General features: G+C 41.6%; 1 protein-coding gene across 1 annotated transcript in view; it reads left to right on the top strand.

The window, feature by feature from the left end:
- Positions 1-16,823, top strand: part of me2 (malic enzyme 2, NAD(+)-dependent, mitochondrial) — a 103,354-nt gene that overhangs the window by 72,814 nt on the left and 13,717 nt on the right. Inside the window, exons 11-13 of the mRNA XM_078222343.1 lie at positions 3,864-3,977; positions 7,089-7,203; positions 9,137-9,279. Of these exons, the coding sequence (XP_078078469.1) occupies positions 3,864-3,977; positions 7,089-7,203; positions 9,137-9,279 (372 nt within the window). The remainder of the gene's footprint in view (positions 1-3,863; positions 3,978-7,088; positions 7,204-9,136; positions 9,280-16,823) is intronic.

The raw sequence follows: 16,823 nt of genomic DNA, 5'->3' as shown, positions 1-16,823 counted from the left end.
CCTGTAGACCCATGCTTTAACCTGCTACTGCCCCACTGAACTTCTTTCATCCTATCTTGATACTTTTTCTCCCCTTGTTCAGATTCTTCCCACCTATATTCTTGATTCTTCTGATACCATACGTCATTTCACCAATTTCCAGTTTCTTGGCTCTAAACGCCTCTACATTACCATGGGCATCCAATTCCTCTACACCTCCATCCCCCACTAGGACGATTGGAGGCCCTCCCCTCTTTCCTTGAATGGAGGATTGAACCATCGCCATCCTTCACTACCCTTCACCACTGGCTGAATTTGTTCTCTCATGGAACAGTTTCTCATTTAGCTTGTTTTACATCCTCCCAATGAATGGTGAGGATAAGGGCAGCTGCATTCTCGTTATGCAGGTCTTTTTGTCAAGTATCTGGAAGATTCCTTATTCCTACTCAGACTCCCTTCCACAACTCTTTTAGAAACAGAACCATGGAAAATAGGTGCAGAAGTAAACCATTCAGCCCTTCAAGTCTGCTTTGTCATTCAGTATGATCATGGCTGACCCTGTCTCAACATCATATCCCTTGATATCTTTAGTCTAGAAACCTAGTTTTTCCTCAAATATATTCAGTGACTTGGCCTCCATAGACTTTGTGGCAGAGATTTCTACAGGCTCATCACCCTTTGAGTGAAGAGGTTTCTCCCCTCCCTCTAAATGCCCTACCCATATCCTGACTCTGTGATAAAAGCAAATTACTGTGGATGCTGGAATCTGAAACCAAAGCTTTGACAGAGCCGTCTGGATGCAACATCAGCTCTTTTTTTCCTCTCCTTACAGATGCTGCCAGACCTGCTGAGATTTTCCAGTGGTTCCTGAAAATGTGACTCGGTTCTCGATCCCTCAGCCAGACAAAGCAATATCTCTGCATCCAGTCTGTCTGAATTTTATACATTTAGATCTCCTCTTGTTCTTCTAAATTACAGTGAATAGAGAGATCTAGTAGACTCAATCTCTCCACGTAAGATAATCCTGCCATCTCAGGATTCAGTCTGGTGAATCTTTGCTGCACTCCCTCTATGAAAAGTATTTGCCGCCTTAGATAAGGAAATCAAAACTGCATTCTATACTCCAAGTGTGGTCTCACCAAATCTCTATACAGCTGCAGTAAGACATCCTTGCTCCTGTACTCGGGTCCTCAGCCAAAATATCATATGCCTTTCTAACTGCCTTTCTAATGGGGTGGCACAGCAGTTAGCACTGCTGCCTCACAGCGCCAGGGACCCGGGTTTGATTCCCGACTTGGGTCATTGTCTGCGAGGAGTCTGCACGATCTCCCAGTGTCTGCGTGGGTGCTCCAGTTTCCTCTGTCTGAAAGATGTGCTGGTTAGGTGCATTGGCCATGCTTAATTCTCCAACACCTGTTAGGATACATTGAGGGAGTGTGGCGACTAGGGGATTTTCACAGCAAGTTCATTGCAGTAAGTCTACTTGTGACACAAATAAACTTTAAACTGCTTGCTGTACCTCCATGTGTGCTTCCAGTGACTGGTGTACTAGGACACCCAGGTCTCTTTTGTATGTCAGCATTTCTCCATCCAAAGTGAATAATTTCATGTTTATCCATTTTATACAACATCTGCCATGTACTTTTTCACTCATTCAACTTATCTAAATCAACTTGAAGCCTCTTAAAATCCTCCTCACCACACGCGTTCCCACCAAGTTTCATGTCATCAGCAAACTTGGAAATATTACAATTGGTTCCCATCCCACTGGTCACCGCCTGCCACTTCGAAAAAGACCCATTAATTCCTACTCTCTGGTTCCTGTCTCATAAGCAATCCATACCACTATGTTACTCCTAATGCCATGTGTTTTAATTTTGCCACGAACCTCTTACATAGGACTTTATCTAAAGCTTTCTGAAAATCTGAATATACCATATTCACAGGTTCATCCTTATCTATTTATTCTACTAATTATGACTTCAAAAACCTCCAGTAGGGTTTGTTGAACATGATTTCTCTTTCATAAATCCGATTGATATTTTCTAAGTATCCTGTAATCACATCCTTTATTATAAACTCCAGCATTTTTCCTATTAATATTGTTCAGTATATCGATTCATGTATCGGTGCTGCTTCCTGCTCTTGCCTGGAACTGGAAAAAAAATCATCAATTTTGCTTCCAATTTCTGCTCCCCTCTCTCTTTTGCTTGGTGTCTCATGCTATTTGGTAAGTTATTTATATAGCTGGCAGGGTGGAAGTTACCTGGTTCTTGCGGGGCATTCTATCTGCATGGCAATTCCTGCTGCTAGGTACTCTTTAAATTTGTCCAGTAATTTATGTGGGAGAAAATGTGGTTCCTGAAGGTGTTTGCAATCTACCATGCCGCATTTTAAAATCCAATCAATTTTTTGTAAATTGGAGCACAGACTGCCTACTGCCCTATATATGTGATCAAAAAAGTGTAAGTTGATAAATTTTATGGTGAAGGAAACTTGTGGCATATAAATACCGACAACACCTTTTGGACCAAATAACCTGTTTCTGTGCTATAAAATTCTATGTAATGTCAGGGGGACTAGCTAGGGTAAATACATGGGGCTATGGGGATAGGGCCTGGGTGGGATTGTGGTTGGTGCAGACCTGATGGGCCAAATGCTCTCCTTCTGCACTGTAGGGATTCTATGATTCTACCACCAGCTGTAAGATTCTCTTTAGACAGAACTTTCATTACCAGGTACTCTGTGCAATGCTGTGTCTGAATTAATGAGCTTGATGATCTGAAGTGTGAAAGTTTCCATTACTGAACTCAATGTACTGTACACAATAGAAGCTTGGATTTATCAATAGAAATAATGGTGAGGCTATCACCGCTCACCATTTGAAATGTATATTGACAGCAACTTCCAGTAGCTGCTCTGCACAATTTAACAATCTGGAAAGTTGCTGTTCAAGTTGTCCTGCTCCTCACAAATCTGCAGTAGATGAGTATCTCGCTGACTTGGCATTGAAGCTATATGGAAGGGAATGAAGTTGTACTTGCACAATAGATGCACGTTTCCGAGTGAAAATTGGGGCTTGCCTATCCAGTATAAGTACATTTTTGGAGGTGTGATATCTTAATTATTGCAAAAAAACTTACTCTAGCACTGAAAAATGACTTTTTACAGGCATGGTGTCATCTGCTTTCCGTTTTTAATTATTGTTGAAATTTTCAAAAATTAATTAACCTTTTTTCATATTTTTTGGGCAGAATTTTCTCATTTGTTTGACTGTGTGTCAACTCAGGTGGGAAAAGTGGGGTGTAGCCTATTGGCCACATTGCCAGATTTTCCGGCCATATTTTTTGACACCGTCAAACAAAACCAATTGTGGGTCTCAGTGTCACATTGGCAGGAAGGGCTCTGCATGAGCTTGTTCTGCCAGTAACCTCAGCTCTTGACAGATTGAGTGTCCTTTTGACAGGGCGTACCAACGTTAAAAAGATAATACAATAAAATAATCCCACCCAGCACATTCCCCTGCCTTTTCCATGTAGCCATGTAATTCTTTTCTCATTAGGTAATTATCCAATTCCCTTTTGAAAGCCACAATTGAGTCTGCCTCCTCCACACTTTCAGGCAGTGAATTCTAGGTCCTAACCACTTGCTGTGTAAAATAGGTTTTCCCCTCGTCGCATTAATTGGTGTCCTCTGGTTCTCGGCCTTCCTGCCGAAAGGAACAGTTTCTCCCTTTCTATTCTGTGCAGACCCTACATCATTGGAACACTCTCAATTTTCTCTTCAAGGACAACAGCCCAGTTTCTCCAATCTAAGTTATGGATAGCTTCTGTATTTGTTTCATGTTTTTACAAATAATTTCAAGTACTGATTTCTTTATGCAGGCAGCACTGGGCATTGCTGATCTGATTGTGCTGGCAATGAAAGAAGCTGGATTACTTGAAGAGGAAGCACAGAACAAGATATGGATGTTTGACAAGCATGGTTTGCTTTGTCAGGTGAGCAAGCGAGCTTACGTATTTACTTTTAACAACTTGTATGTAAATCAATAGGCTCTTGCTTACCTTCTAACATCTTTTGGGTACCTGGCTTCCGACCTGTTTTATGTACAGGTGTGGCGGTTCTCTTTATTCTCTGAAAACACCCAAGAGTTCTGAAGGAGATAGCTGAAGAGATAGTGGAGGCATTAGTGGTGATCTTTCAGGAGTCACTGGAGTCGGGGAGGGTCCCAGAGGACTGGAAAATCACAAATGCAACACCCCCTGTTTAAGAAGGGAGGGAGGCAAAAGTTGGGAAATTACAGGCCAGTTAGCCTGACCTTGGTCATTGCTAAGATTGTAGAGTCCATTATTAAGGTTGAGATTTCAGAATACTTGGAAGTGCATGGTAAAAGAGGGTGAAGTCAGCATGGTTTCATCAAGGAGAGGTCATGTCTGACAAATCTGTTAGAATTCTTTGCGGAGGTAACGAGCAGGTTAGACAAAGGAGTGGATGTTATCTACTTGGAATTTCAGAAGACCTTTGACAAGGTGCTGCAGAGGAGGCTGCTGAGTGAGATAAGAGCCTATGGTGTTACTGGCAGAAGGCAGAGAGTGGGGAATAAAAGGGTCCTTTTCAGGATGTCAGCTGGTGACTTGTGGAGTTCCACAGGGGTCAGTGTTGGGATCACAACTTTTCACTTTATATATCAGTTATCTCAACGAAGGAACTGAGGGCATTGTGGCTAAGTTTGCAGATGATATAAAGATAGGTAGGGGCGGGGAGGCTGAAGAAGGACTTGGACAGGTTAGAAGAGTGGGCAAAGAAGTGGGGGTTGGAATAAAAAGTAGGAAAGTGTGGGGTTATGCACTTTGGTAGGAAGAATAGAGGTGTAAACTATTTTCTAAATGGGGAGAGAATTCAGAAATCAGAAGCACAAAGGGACTTGGGAGTCCTAGTTCAGGATTCCCTGAAGGTTAACTTGCAGATTGACTTGGTAGTTAGAAAGGCAAGTGCATTATTAGCATTCATTTCAAGAGGACTAGAATACAAAAGCAGGATGGACTGCTGAGGCTTTGTAAGGCTCTGGTCAGACCACATCTGGAATATTGCGAACAATTTTGGGCCCCGTATCTTAGGAAGGATGTGCTGGCCTTGGAGAGGGTCCAGAGGAGTTTCATGAGGATGATCCTGGGAATGAAAAGTTTGACATAAGAGTGTTTGAGAACTCTGGGGTTTGTACTCGATGGAGTTTAGAAGGACGAGAGGGGTCGCATTGAAACTTAGAGAATGTTGAAAGGCCTGAATAGAGTAGACGTGGAGAAGATGTTTCCATTAGTAAGAGAGACTAGTATCAGAGGGCACAGCCGAACAGAGATGAGGAATTTCTTCAGCCAGAGGGTGGTGAATCTGTGGGATTCATTTCCACAAAAGACTGGAAGCCAGTTCATTGAGTGTATTTAGGACGGAGATAGATAGGTTCTTGATTGGTAAGGGGGATCAAAGGTTATGGGGAAAAGATGAGAGAATGAGTTTGAGAAATTTCTCAGCCATGATCGAACGGTGGAACAGACTCGATGGGTCGAATGGCCTAATTCTGCTCCTATATCTTATGGCCTTATGAAGGGAGTTTGAGTGCCCAGAAACAAGACCTGGGCAATTATTTCAGAATTTAAACAATGCAGTTGCAGCAATTTTAGTTGGTCTGTAATGACAATCACTGGAGCTGCACAGCTATGATACTCAAGCTGTGATGGTCAAAGAATAGAATGCATGTGTAGAACTGCATTTAATGCATCTGAATGCCTTACCCTATTGGCAAGTCTGAATTTCAAACTCTGAGACATTTTCACAAAGTCAAGAGCCACTACATTGGCATTCCAATTATATGTACCGCCATATTTCCCCAAAAGTAAGTTGATGTTTTATTAGGTGATGACCTAGTGGTATTATTGCTGGACTATTAATCCAGAAACTCAGCGAATGTTCTGGGGACCTGGTTTCAAATCCAGCCATGGCAGATGGTGGAATTTGAATTCAGTAAAAAGTATCCGGAGTTAATCGACTGATGGCCTAGAAGCCATTGTCAATTGTTGGAAAACCCATCTGGTTCAGTCATGTCCTTATCTGTCCTGGCCTACATGTGACTTCAGACTCACAGCAATTGGTTGGCTCTCAACTGCCCCAGGGGAATTAGGGATGGGCAATAAATGCTGGCCAGCCAGTGACACCCATGTCCCATGAATAAATTAAACAAAATGCGATGGTAACCTGTTTAGAAATTGTTTACAAGTCAAATCTGGTGATCCATGTCACTCTGGACACTTGATGTTTAACAAACTTTTCTGGAAATATAACTTGAGCGGCAGCCAAAAAGAAAGTGTAATGTCTCAAAACCATGCATTTCAATTCTGAGACTATCTGCAATCAGTGCTATATAATTTGAGAGTCAACATTAACTTCCTTGACTTGGAAAAGTTAATTGTAAAGTTAATAATAGGAGTTGAAAGTATTGAGAATAATTCCTTCCTAATGACTAGGTTGGGTTGGAATAAATTTCTAATCAGGAAAGATGGGAGTTGTATCTAAAAATTCCTCAGTTCTGAGAGAAAATGAAACTAATCAGAATGAATGTCACTTTCGTGGACTTGATGCGAATATAAAACTTTCACATAGTTGTAGTTTAGTTGTTTTAAGCCATTACTATTAAGGCTTTCAGTTTTTATTGTGTCTGGAATAGCACAAGTAACTTTCTTTTACAATTTCAGTGTGATCATGAGTTGCCTGAATTGCTGATACAACATAATAGATGCTTAGTGTAGAAATGTTGCTATAACCCATTGTCAAAAAGCTAAAGATCCGTTATCTTGTTTTTCTGGAATAGCTTAAAATATTTCATGTACTGCCAATATTACCAATGAACTTCAAAGTATAAATACTTATTAATTTGACATAATCTGGGTTGTTGATGGTGTACATTTTTGGCAAATCCAGTGGGGATAGAAGAGCATATAGCTTGTATTTATTTAGAAGAAGCTTAACCCTATCTCAGATGTTGGCCAACTTAGCTGAGCATGAACTGAGTTTGTATGTTACCAGTTAACTTCTAACAATGCTGCTTCGGAATACAGGATCGATCAGAGCCAGTTGATGATTACCAAAAAGCATATGCCCACCCAGCACCTGATCAGAAGGTCAAGACACTTCTGGATGCAGTTAATGTATTAAAGCCCACTGCTATTATTGGTAAGTGGTAAAAGCTACAGCAGGATGTTTATGGCTGCTGTGGCTTCTTTTGCTACTTCTGTTGGTTTAATTTGAAATGCTGCTTGGAGAAGAATCTTGCTGTACTTTACATATAGAAGTATATGTGTATTGGGGAATATTTTTGAGCACAGTAAGATGCCATTTGAATGTTGAACAGCAGTAAGTGCTTTCGGGCAATGTGAACTACAGCAGTCCCAAATTTTTGCTGCAGGTATAAATGAATATATTTTAAATTGGGACAAATCATTCAGTTATTAACTACCAATCTCTCTTCCCTTTCTTTCTTCTCCAAAGATCTTGAAAGCATTGTAACCTCCCAAGTCCATGTCTATATTTCCTGTAACTCCATTTGAATTCCAATCAGCTTTTCATTTTGTAGCTTTGCCTGCTTTCACAGTATCAACATTGATTTTTCTTGTTGCTAACAAGCCACATCCCTTTTTAACCATTTTTCTGAACATTCTATTCCTCAGTATTTTCTTGCACATTCTCAGTAATTCGCCTTGTGATGTATCCAGTAACTTGTAACTTACCATACATGTCTGAAGTATGTGTGATTATTAGTAGTAATAATTAACATTGCATGCATAATTCCTATGGAAACCAACAGTACCGTGGAACCCTATTATTTCGTTAAATAACTTATAAGTTAGAACATTCATTTTCTCCCAGTCTTGAAAACTCCACTCGTAGTGGAGTTACTGGTGTTGGAGATATTCTTTAACGAAGTTTCCTCTGAAAACCTGTAATTTGTTTTAAGAACATAAGAAATAGGAGCAAGAGTAGGCCATTCAGCCCTTTAAAGTTGACTGGGTAACGAATGTTGGCACTGGCTAGTGACGTCCACATCCCATGAAAGAATAAATAACATACTACTCTAGAAATCCATCTTGCATACATTCCAAGAATTAATTCTCCACAACGTTGATACTAATTAGATTTACCATTCTATATGTAGATTGAAATGCCCCATGATTACTCTATTTATAAACATCTCTAATTTCCTAATTTAAACTGTGATTTATATTGCTGGCCTATAAGCAATTCCCACCAGTGTTTTTTTTCCTATTATTTAATACTCATTTTTGTGATTTAATAAGGATGTTTCTCAGGGGTTCCATCAATAATCTTGGGAGGTCAAAAGGGTTCTGTGACTGGAAAGGTTGGGGAAACCCTATCCTATAGTAATTAACTTTGAGGGTAACTACTTTCAGCAAATTGTCAGTACCACTTCGGACAGCTCCCGGTTTAACTTGCCTATTCGGCTAATGATGTTTGAAATTAAAAATTTAATTCTGAATCTAAATTTAGAAGTTAAGAATAGTTTATCAGAAATTTGCACCTGAACCAAATTCCCAACTCCTTACTTAATCTACGTCTGACTCTGGTGTAGTCTGGTGTCCATGTGCTGTTTTCTGCCAGCTTTGAATAAGTATCAGAAAGTTGCATTTTAAATATTGCAGGTTTCCTCGATTATACTATTGGAAAGTGGACATAGTACAACACTGTGTAGGATCCAAATTAATCAATATTTTGTTTTTGTTAAAAGTATGAAAATAAAGTTTTAAATATTTATTGCAAACCCATTCTGTATTTTGCTTCTGGCTAGTTTTAAACATTCGTCTGAGAACAAACTCCAAATTCTGGCAAACATAACATTTAACCATTTTACTGTGGCTTTATCGTAATTTAAATTGTAACGAAGGTTGTGAAATGGAGGAAATGCTACTTTTTACATCAATCCGGATTATAAGAATTCCTGTGCAAAAAAACCCTGCAAATTTTGTAATGTAAACCAAAATGTATAGCAGTACAGTTGTTTTTTTTTATAAAGAGTTCAAGTTTGTAGCTGAAGAATTGGCCTAATGTTTTTAAGATTTCAGATTGACTTTGTTCAATTTGTTTTTGACAGGAGTAGCAGGTGCAGGCAGACTGTTCACCAAAGAAGTGATTAGTGCTATGGGAAGCATTAACGAACATCCTATAATTTTTGCACTAAGTAATCCGACAGACAAAGCTGAATGTACTGCAGAGGAAGCATATACTTTAACAGAGGTATCATGGTTAAATTGCGCTTTTTCATTTTTATGAGCAGGAAAAGAAAGACTTGCATTTATATAGTGCTTTTTATGATGATAAAGTAAAGTTTATTTATTAGTCACCAGTAAGGCTTACTGCAATGAAGTTACTGTGAAATTGCCCTTGTCATCACAGTCCGGCGCCTGTTCGGGTCAATGCACCTAACCAGCACGTCTCTCAGAACGTGGGAGGAAACCGGAGCACCCGGAGACCCATGCAGACATGGGGAGAACATGCAAACTCCACACAGACAGCGACCCAAGCTGGGAATCAAACCCACATCCCTGGCGCTGAGGCAGCAGTGCTAACCACTGCCACCGTGCCACCCATCAGACTCCTCGATGTACTTTCCAACCAATTAATTATTTTTGAAGTGTAGTCACTGTTGTAAGGTAGAAAATACAACAGGCTCCCACAAAAAGCAATGTGATAATGACTGGATAATCTGGTTTTGTGATCTTGACTGAGGGATGAATATTGGCCAGGACACCAGGCATAACTCCCTTTGTCTTCTTTGAAGTAATGCCATTTTACATCCATTTGAGAGGGAAGATGGAACTTGAGTTATCATCACGTCCAATAAATAGTGTGGCACTTCCTGAGTACTGTCGTGGTCATAGAGTGATAGAACTTTACAGCAGAAAAAAAGAGGCCCTTCAGCCCATGGTGTCTGTGCCAGCCATCAAGCAGCTATCCTAATCCCATTTTCCAACATTTGGGCTGGGATTCTCCAAAAAACATTCCCGCAAATTCAACACTTGCGAAAACTGGAGTAAATCATGCTGGTTTCTTCAGTAAGAAGTCTCACAACATCAGGTTAAAGTCCAACAGGTTTATTTGGTAGCAAATACCATAAGCTTTCGGAGCACTGCTCCTTCGTCAGATGGAGTGGAAATGTGCTCTCAAACAGTGCCAGACACCGAAATCAAGTTACAGAATACTAATTAGAATGCGTATCTCTACAGCCAGCCAGGTCTTAAAGGTACAGACAATGTGGGTGGAGGGAGCATTCAACACAGGTTAAAGAGATGTGTATTGTCTCCAGACAGAACAGCTAGTGAGATTCTGCAAGACCAGGGGGAAAGCTGTGGGGGTTACTGATGATGTGACATAAATCCAACATCCTGGTTTAGGCCGTCCTCATGTGTGTGGAACTTGGCTATCCGTTTCTGCTCGGTGACTCTGCGCTGTCGTGTGTTGTGAAGGCCGCCTTGGAGAACGCTTACCTGAAGATCCAAGGCTGAATGCCCGTGACTGCTGAAGTGCTCCCCCACAGGAAGAGAACAGTCTTGCCTGGTGATTGTCGAGCGGTGTTCATTCATCCGTTGTCGTAGTGTCTGCATGGTTTCCCCAATGTACCATGCCTCGGGACATCCTTCAGTGGCAGTCTCGAGAAGAATCTCCAATGCTCTGTGCACTGCAGAGTGCCCCAGCATGAATCATGTTGAAAATCAGGGGACGGGGCCTATTTCTGTTGGAGAGGCTGGCAAGATAGCGCTGAACAGGCTACTGCGCATGCACCGATCTGTCAGCGCCGAGATGTGTGGTACCAGCCTCCCGATCGCTGGCCCCCCATGCATGCTTGAGCCCAGCCTCGGCGCCCCCCCCCCCCCCAAACAATTGCTGGCTTCCCCCAAACAATTGCTGGCTTCCCTCCCTTCTGCTGGTTAGGTGCATTGACCATGATAAATTCTTCCTCAGTGTACCCAAACAGGCATTGGAGTGTGGCAACTAGGGTACTTTCACAGTAACTTCATTGCAGCGTTAATGGAAGCCTACGTGTGACACTAATTAATAATCTTTATTTTTAAAAAAAGGTCACTTTTCAAGATTGATGTCAGGCTTTTGAATTCCAGTGTCGATGAGTGTCTGGAGTGGTATATCAGTTGTGACTTTTATGCTGAAATCATGGAGTCAGACTGAACCCGGAACCTTGTGACACAGAGCACTGCCAACTGATCCATGACTGACACGGCACCAAACTTTCAAACTCCATATACCAAATATGTGCTATTAAGTGGAGGTTTGCAGAAGAGAATAAATCGATTCATATCATTTGTAATTTTCAATTGCTTATAATCAAATGATCTTTAACCCCTTCCTACTGTAATATATATAGAGATCGGTGAGCCTTACTTCTGTTGTGGGCAAAGTATTGGAAAGGATTATAAGAGATGGGATTTATAATCATCTGGAAAGGAATAATTTGATTAGGGAGAGTCAGCATGGTTTTGTGAAGGGTAGGTCGTGCCTCACAAACCTTATGGAGTTCTTTGAGAAGGTGACCAAAGAGGTGGATGAGGGTAAAGCGGTTGATGTGGTGTATATGGATTTCAGCAAAGCGTTTGATAAGGTTCCCCATGGTAAGCTTTTGCAGAAAATACGGACACATGGGATTGAGGGTGATATAGTGGTTTGGATCAGGAATTGGCTGGCTGGAAGAAAGCAGAGGGTGGTGGTTGATGGGAAGTATTCATCCTGGAGTTCAGTTACTAGTGGTGTACCGCAAGGATCTGTTTTAGGGCCACTGCTGTTTGTCATTTTTATTAATGACCTGGATGAGGGCATAGAAGGATGGGTTAGTAAATTTGCGGATGACACTAAAGTCGGTGGAGTTGTAGACAGTGTGGAGGGAAGTGGCAGGTTACAGAGGGACATAGATAAGCTGCAGAGCTGGGCTGGGAGGTGGCAAATGGAGTTTAATGCGGAAAAGTGCGAAGTGATTCACTTTGGAAGGAGTAACAGGAATACAGAGTACTGGGCTAATGGTAAGATACTTGGTAGTGTGGATGAACAGAGGGATCTGGGTGTCCATGTGCATAGATTCCTGAAAGTTGGCATCCAGGTTGATAGGGTTGTTAAGGCGTACGGTGTGTTCGCTTTTATTGGCAGAGGGATTGAGTTTCGGAGCCAGGAGGTCATGTTGCAACTGTACAAAACTCTGGTGCGGCCGCACTTGGAGTATTGCGTACAGTTCTGGTCGCCGCATTATAGGAAGGATGTGGAAGTGTTGGAAAGGGTGCAGAGGAGATTTACCAGGATGTTGCCTGGTATGGTGGGAAAATCGTATGAGGAAAGGCTGAGGGGCTTGAGGTTGTTTTTGTTAGAGAGAAGAAGGTTAAGAGGTGACTTAATAGAGGCATACAAGATGATTAGATAGGGTGGATAGTGAGAGCCTTTTTCCTCGGATGGTGATGGCTAACACGAGGGGACATAGCTTTAAATTGAGGGGTGATAGATATAGGACAGATGTCAGAGGTAGGTTCTTTACTCAGAGTAGTAAGGGCGTGAAATGCCCTGCCTGCAGCAGTAGTGGACTCGTCAACATTAAGAGCATTCAAATGGTTATTGGATAAACATATGGATGATATTGGAATAGTGTAGGTTAGATGGGCTTTAGATTGGTTTCACTGGTCGGCGCAACATCGAGGGCCGAAGGGCCTGTACTGCGCTGTAATGTTCTATGTTCTATATATAGGATTCAAGCCATACTCCAGAGATTTGTGCATATAATCTTATCTTGCATTTAATGATGCTGTAAATTATCTGGCTGATTTTTTTTTTTTGTGTTGCTTCATTTGTGACGAATGATTCAGTAGCATCTCCCTCAAATGTTGATGAGATTTGATTTAAAGTAGATCATTCTGTGTGCCAAGATCCCAATTACTAGATGCAAGATTTCTACAGGTTCAAGGGTGTAGTTTTTTTTTCTCCTTGAGCTGGTTCTGTTCCTCCTTGCTCTCAAATTATTCTCATTACTGGTAATTCTGTTATACTTCAACTTCCAAATCTCATCGCGACCTCCAGTTTCAACATTTCTAATTGGAACACCCTTTCCATTGGCTTATCTTTTCTTCCTTGTGCTGGCACCGTTTCCTCGACCCTGTTAGGTTAATTTCTGCTTTTTCTTTAAGATATTACTTTTCATTACTGAAAAAAAGACTTGTAGTCAAAGGTTTTTATCTTGCACTCATCAGGACAGCAATGCGACTTTCAAAGAGAGCAATAATTTATACTATATGTGTAAAGGACTTCTCATTGGTTGGCAAGTCAGCTTTGATAGCTCAAGATGTTGCCATGGCGAATGCACCAGGGAGTGATTGTCCCCATGCTTTTGATTATTCAAAATAGTGCAATGACTGGCCTTGTTCCTTTTGCTTGCACTTCAAGGCTAGCTCCAGGTATATGTATATATGTAGCTTCCAGCAAGTACAAGGGAGCTACATTTTGAGCCAGACTGATGGCTTTAAATTGGTTGTTAGTGTAATTCTTGGCACCCTTGCTCTGCAAATGCTGTCCAATTGTGGAATCGCATCTAATGTTAAACCTTAGGTTCTGAGTTTTGCAAGCACAGGTGGTTAAGTATGCTTTGTGCTCTGTATATTGCAAACAGACAAAGGGACATGCTGTTTGACGTAATCTGCCAGTCATTGCAATGTATAGCCAACATACCTGGCATTGCACCAGCACTAAAATTCATGTATCACTTTATCGTTTGTGTGGTAGACAGAACATCTTTTAGGCTTGAGGGCAGCATCCTGTTGGTTTAAACCACCACCTGTTTTACCACTGTATTGTAGCAGTGTTAAAAGGCAAGGTTTACCTGTTGCTCAGATTTTTGAGATACTTTACCCTTCCAGGGTAATAAACTGTGCATTCTTCACATCTAAATGTGTCAGCCTTAGGCTCATTTGTTTCCTGTGCATGATACTCGGCAAACAATGATCTGATTTGGGTAGCTTTTATCTAACGTGAAAGCTTTGATGTATCCTACTTCAATGTTAAGTTTACACAATTAGCAAATGGCTTAGGCCCTATTTGAGATTACTGATGAGGCCAATCTTGCAGCTTGTGGAGGAATCTCAAGGTGTATATTGAGCAGTGAAAGAAGGTTTGTGTTAGAAATTGATAGAGAACCTATTAATGGATTTCTCAACCAGTAGTCATTAGACTGCTCCATTTCAATTTTAGTGCAGGATGGAGTGTATTAATGTGTCTAATGAAATTCTTACATGCAGCTGCAGATTCCAATATATGTGTCACCAACATATCAATAAAGGATACTGTGCAGACATTGCACCTTTTTAAATAAACAAAAGCATGGGGGCCAAAGGTCCCCAATGCATTTGAAATGGCGGTGTCTACACAAATCAGAGCTGATTTGCCAACCAATCAACACTCCCTTACTTTTTCTGTCTGTCCTGATGAGTGCAAGATGAAAAGCTTTGACAGCATGTCTCTCTTCAATACTCAGTTCGCTACTACCAAAGGACTAAATGTTACATTTTGCTGATTTCACTTTTAAACATTTTGAATCAATTTTATCATGTTATATTTAACCCTGAGATGACTTTGCAACCACATGGTGAAGTTAGAGTGACTGTCCTAGACAACAGGGCAGCATTTGACCATGTGGCATTAAGGAGCCCTCGCAAAATCGGTCAGTGGGAATCAGGGTAAAACTCTCCACTGATTGGAGTCATAACCTGGCACAAAGGAAGATGGCTGTGGTTGAAGATCAATCATCTCAGTCCCAGGACATCACTGCTGGAGTCCTGCAGAATAGTGTCTTCAGCCTAACTATATTTTCAGTAGCTTCTTCAGTGACCATAAGATCAGAAGTGAGAGTGTTTGCTGATGATTGCACATCATTCATGACTCCTTGAATACTGATGCAGTCTGTGTCTTTATGTAGTATAAGACCTGGGCAACATTCAGACTTGGGCTGATGTGCGGGGTGAATGTAACTTGCTGCAGTAACCACCTTTTGTAAGAGAATCTAACCAAACCCCAGGACATTCAATGGCATCACATTGGCTGAATTTTCTTCCATCAACATATTGTGATCTATCGTTGACCAGAAACCCACTGGCACAGCTATTTGAGTGTACACTACAGGCACTTCAGTGGTTCAAGAAGGTAGCTCACCACATCTTAAGGGCAATTAGGAATTGGCAATAAATGCTTGCTTAGCCAGAGATGCCCACATCCTGTAAAATGTTTAAAGGAACATAAACATCGGCTACAAGAGCTGGTCAGATGCTGGGAATTCTGCTGTATCTAATTCTCCTCCTGACTCCCCAAGGCCTTGTCCACCATCTGCAAGGCACAACTTAGGAGTGTGATGGAATACTCTTCACTTGCCTGGATGAGTGCAGCTTCAACACCACTCAAGAAGTTCGACACCATCTGGGCCAAAGCAGTCGCGTGATTGGCACCCCATCCACCACATTTCAGCAACTGTTCCCTCCACCACTGACAGACACTGGCAGCAGTGAATGCCATCCGTAAGATGCACTGCAGCAACTCTGCATTACTCCTTGGACAGCAACTTTCAAACCCATGACCTCTAGATTGGTTTCACAGGTCGGCGCAACATCGAGGGCCGAAGGGCCTGTACTGCGCTGTAATGTTTTAACGCTAAGAAGGATAAGGGCAGCAGATGCATGGGAACACCACCACCTGCAAGTTCCCCTCCAAGCTACATACCTCTTGACTTGAAATTATATTGCCGTTACTTAAATGTTGCTGGGTCAAAATCAAACTCCCTTCCTAACAGCACAGTCACTATACCTATACCACATGGACTGCAGTGGCTCAAGAAGGCAGTTAATCACCTTTCTTCTTTGGCAGTCCCTCAGGGTCAAGGATGAGCTCACCACCATCCTCTCAAGGGCAGTAAATGCTGGCCAAACCAGCGATGCCCACATGCCGTGAAAGAATAAAGATAAACTCCTCAAGTTGTTGTTGGTTCCAGTGGAATAATAACTGAATGCTGACAGTTGCACCATCATTATGACTGAAAAATCTAGGCATTGTCTTTTTGATTTGATTTATTATTGTCATGTATTAACATTACAGTGAAAAGTATTGTTTCTTGTGCACTATACAGACAAACCGTTCATAGAGAAGGAAACGAGAGAGTGCAGAATGTAGTGTTACAGTCATAGCTAGGGTGTAGAGAAAGATCGACTTAATGCAAGGCACGTCCATTCAAAAGTCTGACAGCAGCAGGGAAGAAGCTGTTCTTGAGTCGGTTGGTACGTGATCTCAGACTTTTATATCTTTTCCCAACGGAAGGAAGTGGAAGAGAGAGTGTCCGGGGTGCATGGGGTCCTTAATTATGCTGGCTGCTTTGCCGAAGCAGCAAGAAGTGTAGACAGAGTGAATGGATGGGAGGCTGGTTTGTGTGATGGATTGAGCTACATTCACGACCTTTAGTAGTTCCTTGCAGTTTTGGGCAGAACAGGAGCCATACCTAGCTGTGATACAACCAGAAAGAATGTTTTCTCTGGTGCATCTGTAAAAGTTGGTGAGAGTCGTAGCTGACATGCTAAATTTCCTTAGTCTTCTGAGAAAGGAGGTGTTGGTGGGCTTTCTTAACTATAGTGTCAGCATGGGCAGACCAGGACAGGTTGTTGGTGATCTGGACACCTAAAAACTTGAAGTTCTCGACCCTTTCTACTTCATCCCCATTAAGCTTCCTGAAGTCGATGACAATTTCCTCATTATGTTGACAT

This window comes from Mustelus asterias, chromosome 1, assembly GCF_964213995.1.
Source record: "Mustelus asterias chromosome 1, sMusAst1.hap1.1, whole genome shotgun sequence".
Classification (NCBI taxonomy): domain Eukaryota; kingdom Metazoa; phylum Chordata; class Chondrichthyes; order Carcharhiniformes; family Triakidae; genus Mustelus; species Mustelus asterias.
Note: the sequence above shows the minus strand (reverse complement) of the source record. Positions and strands in the feature narration are given on the sequence as shown.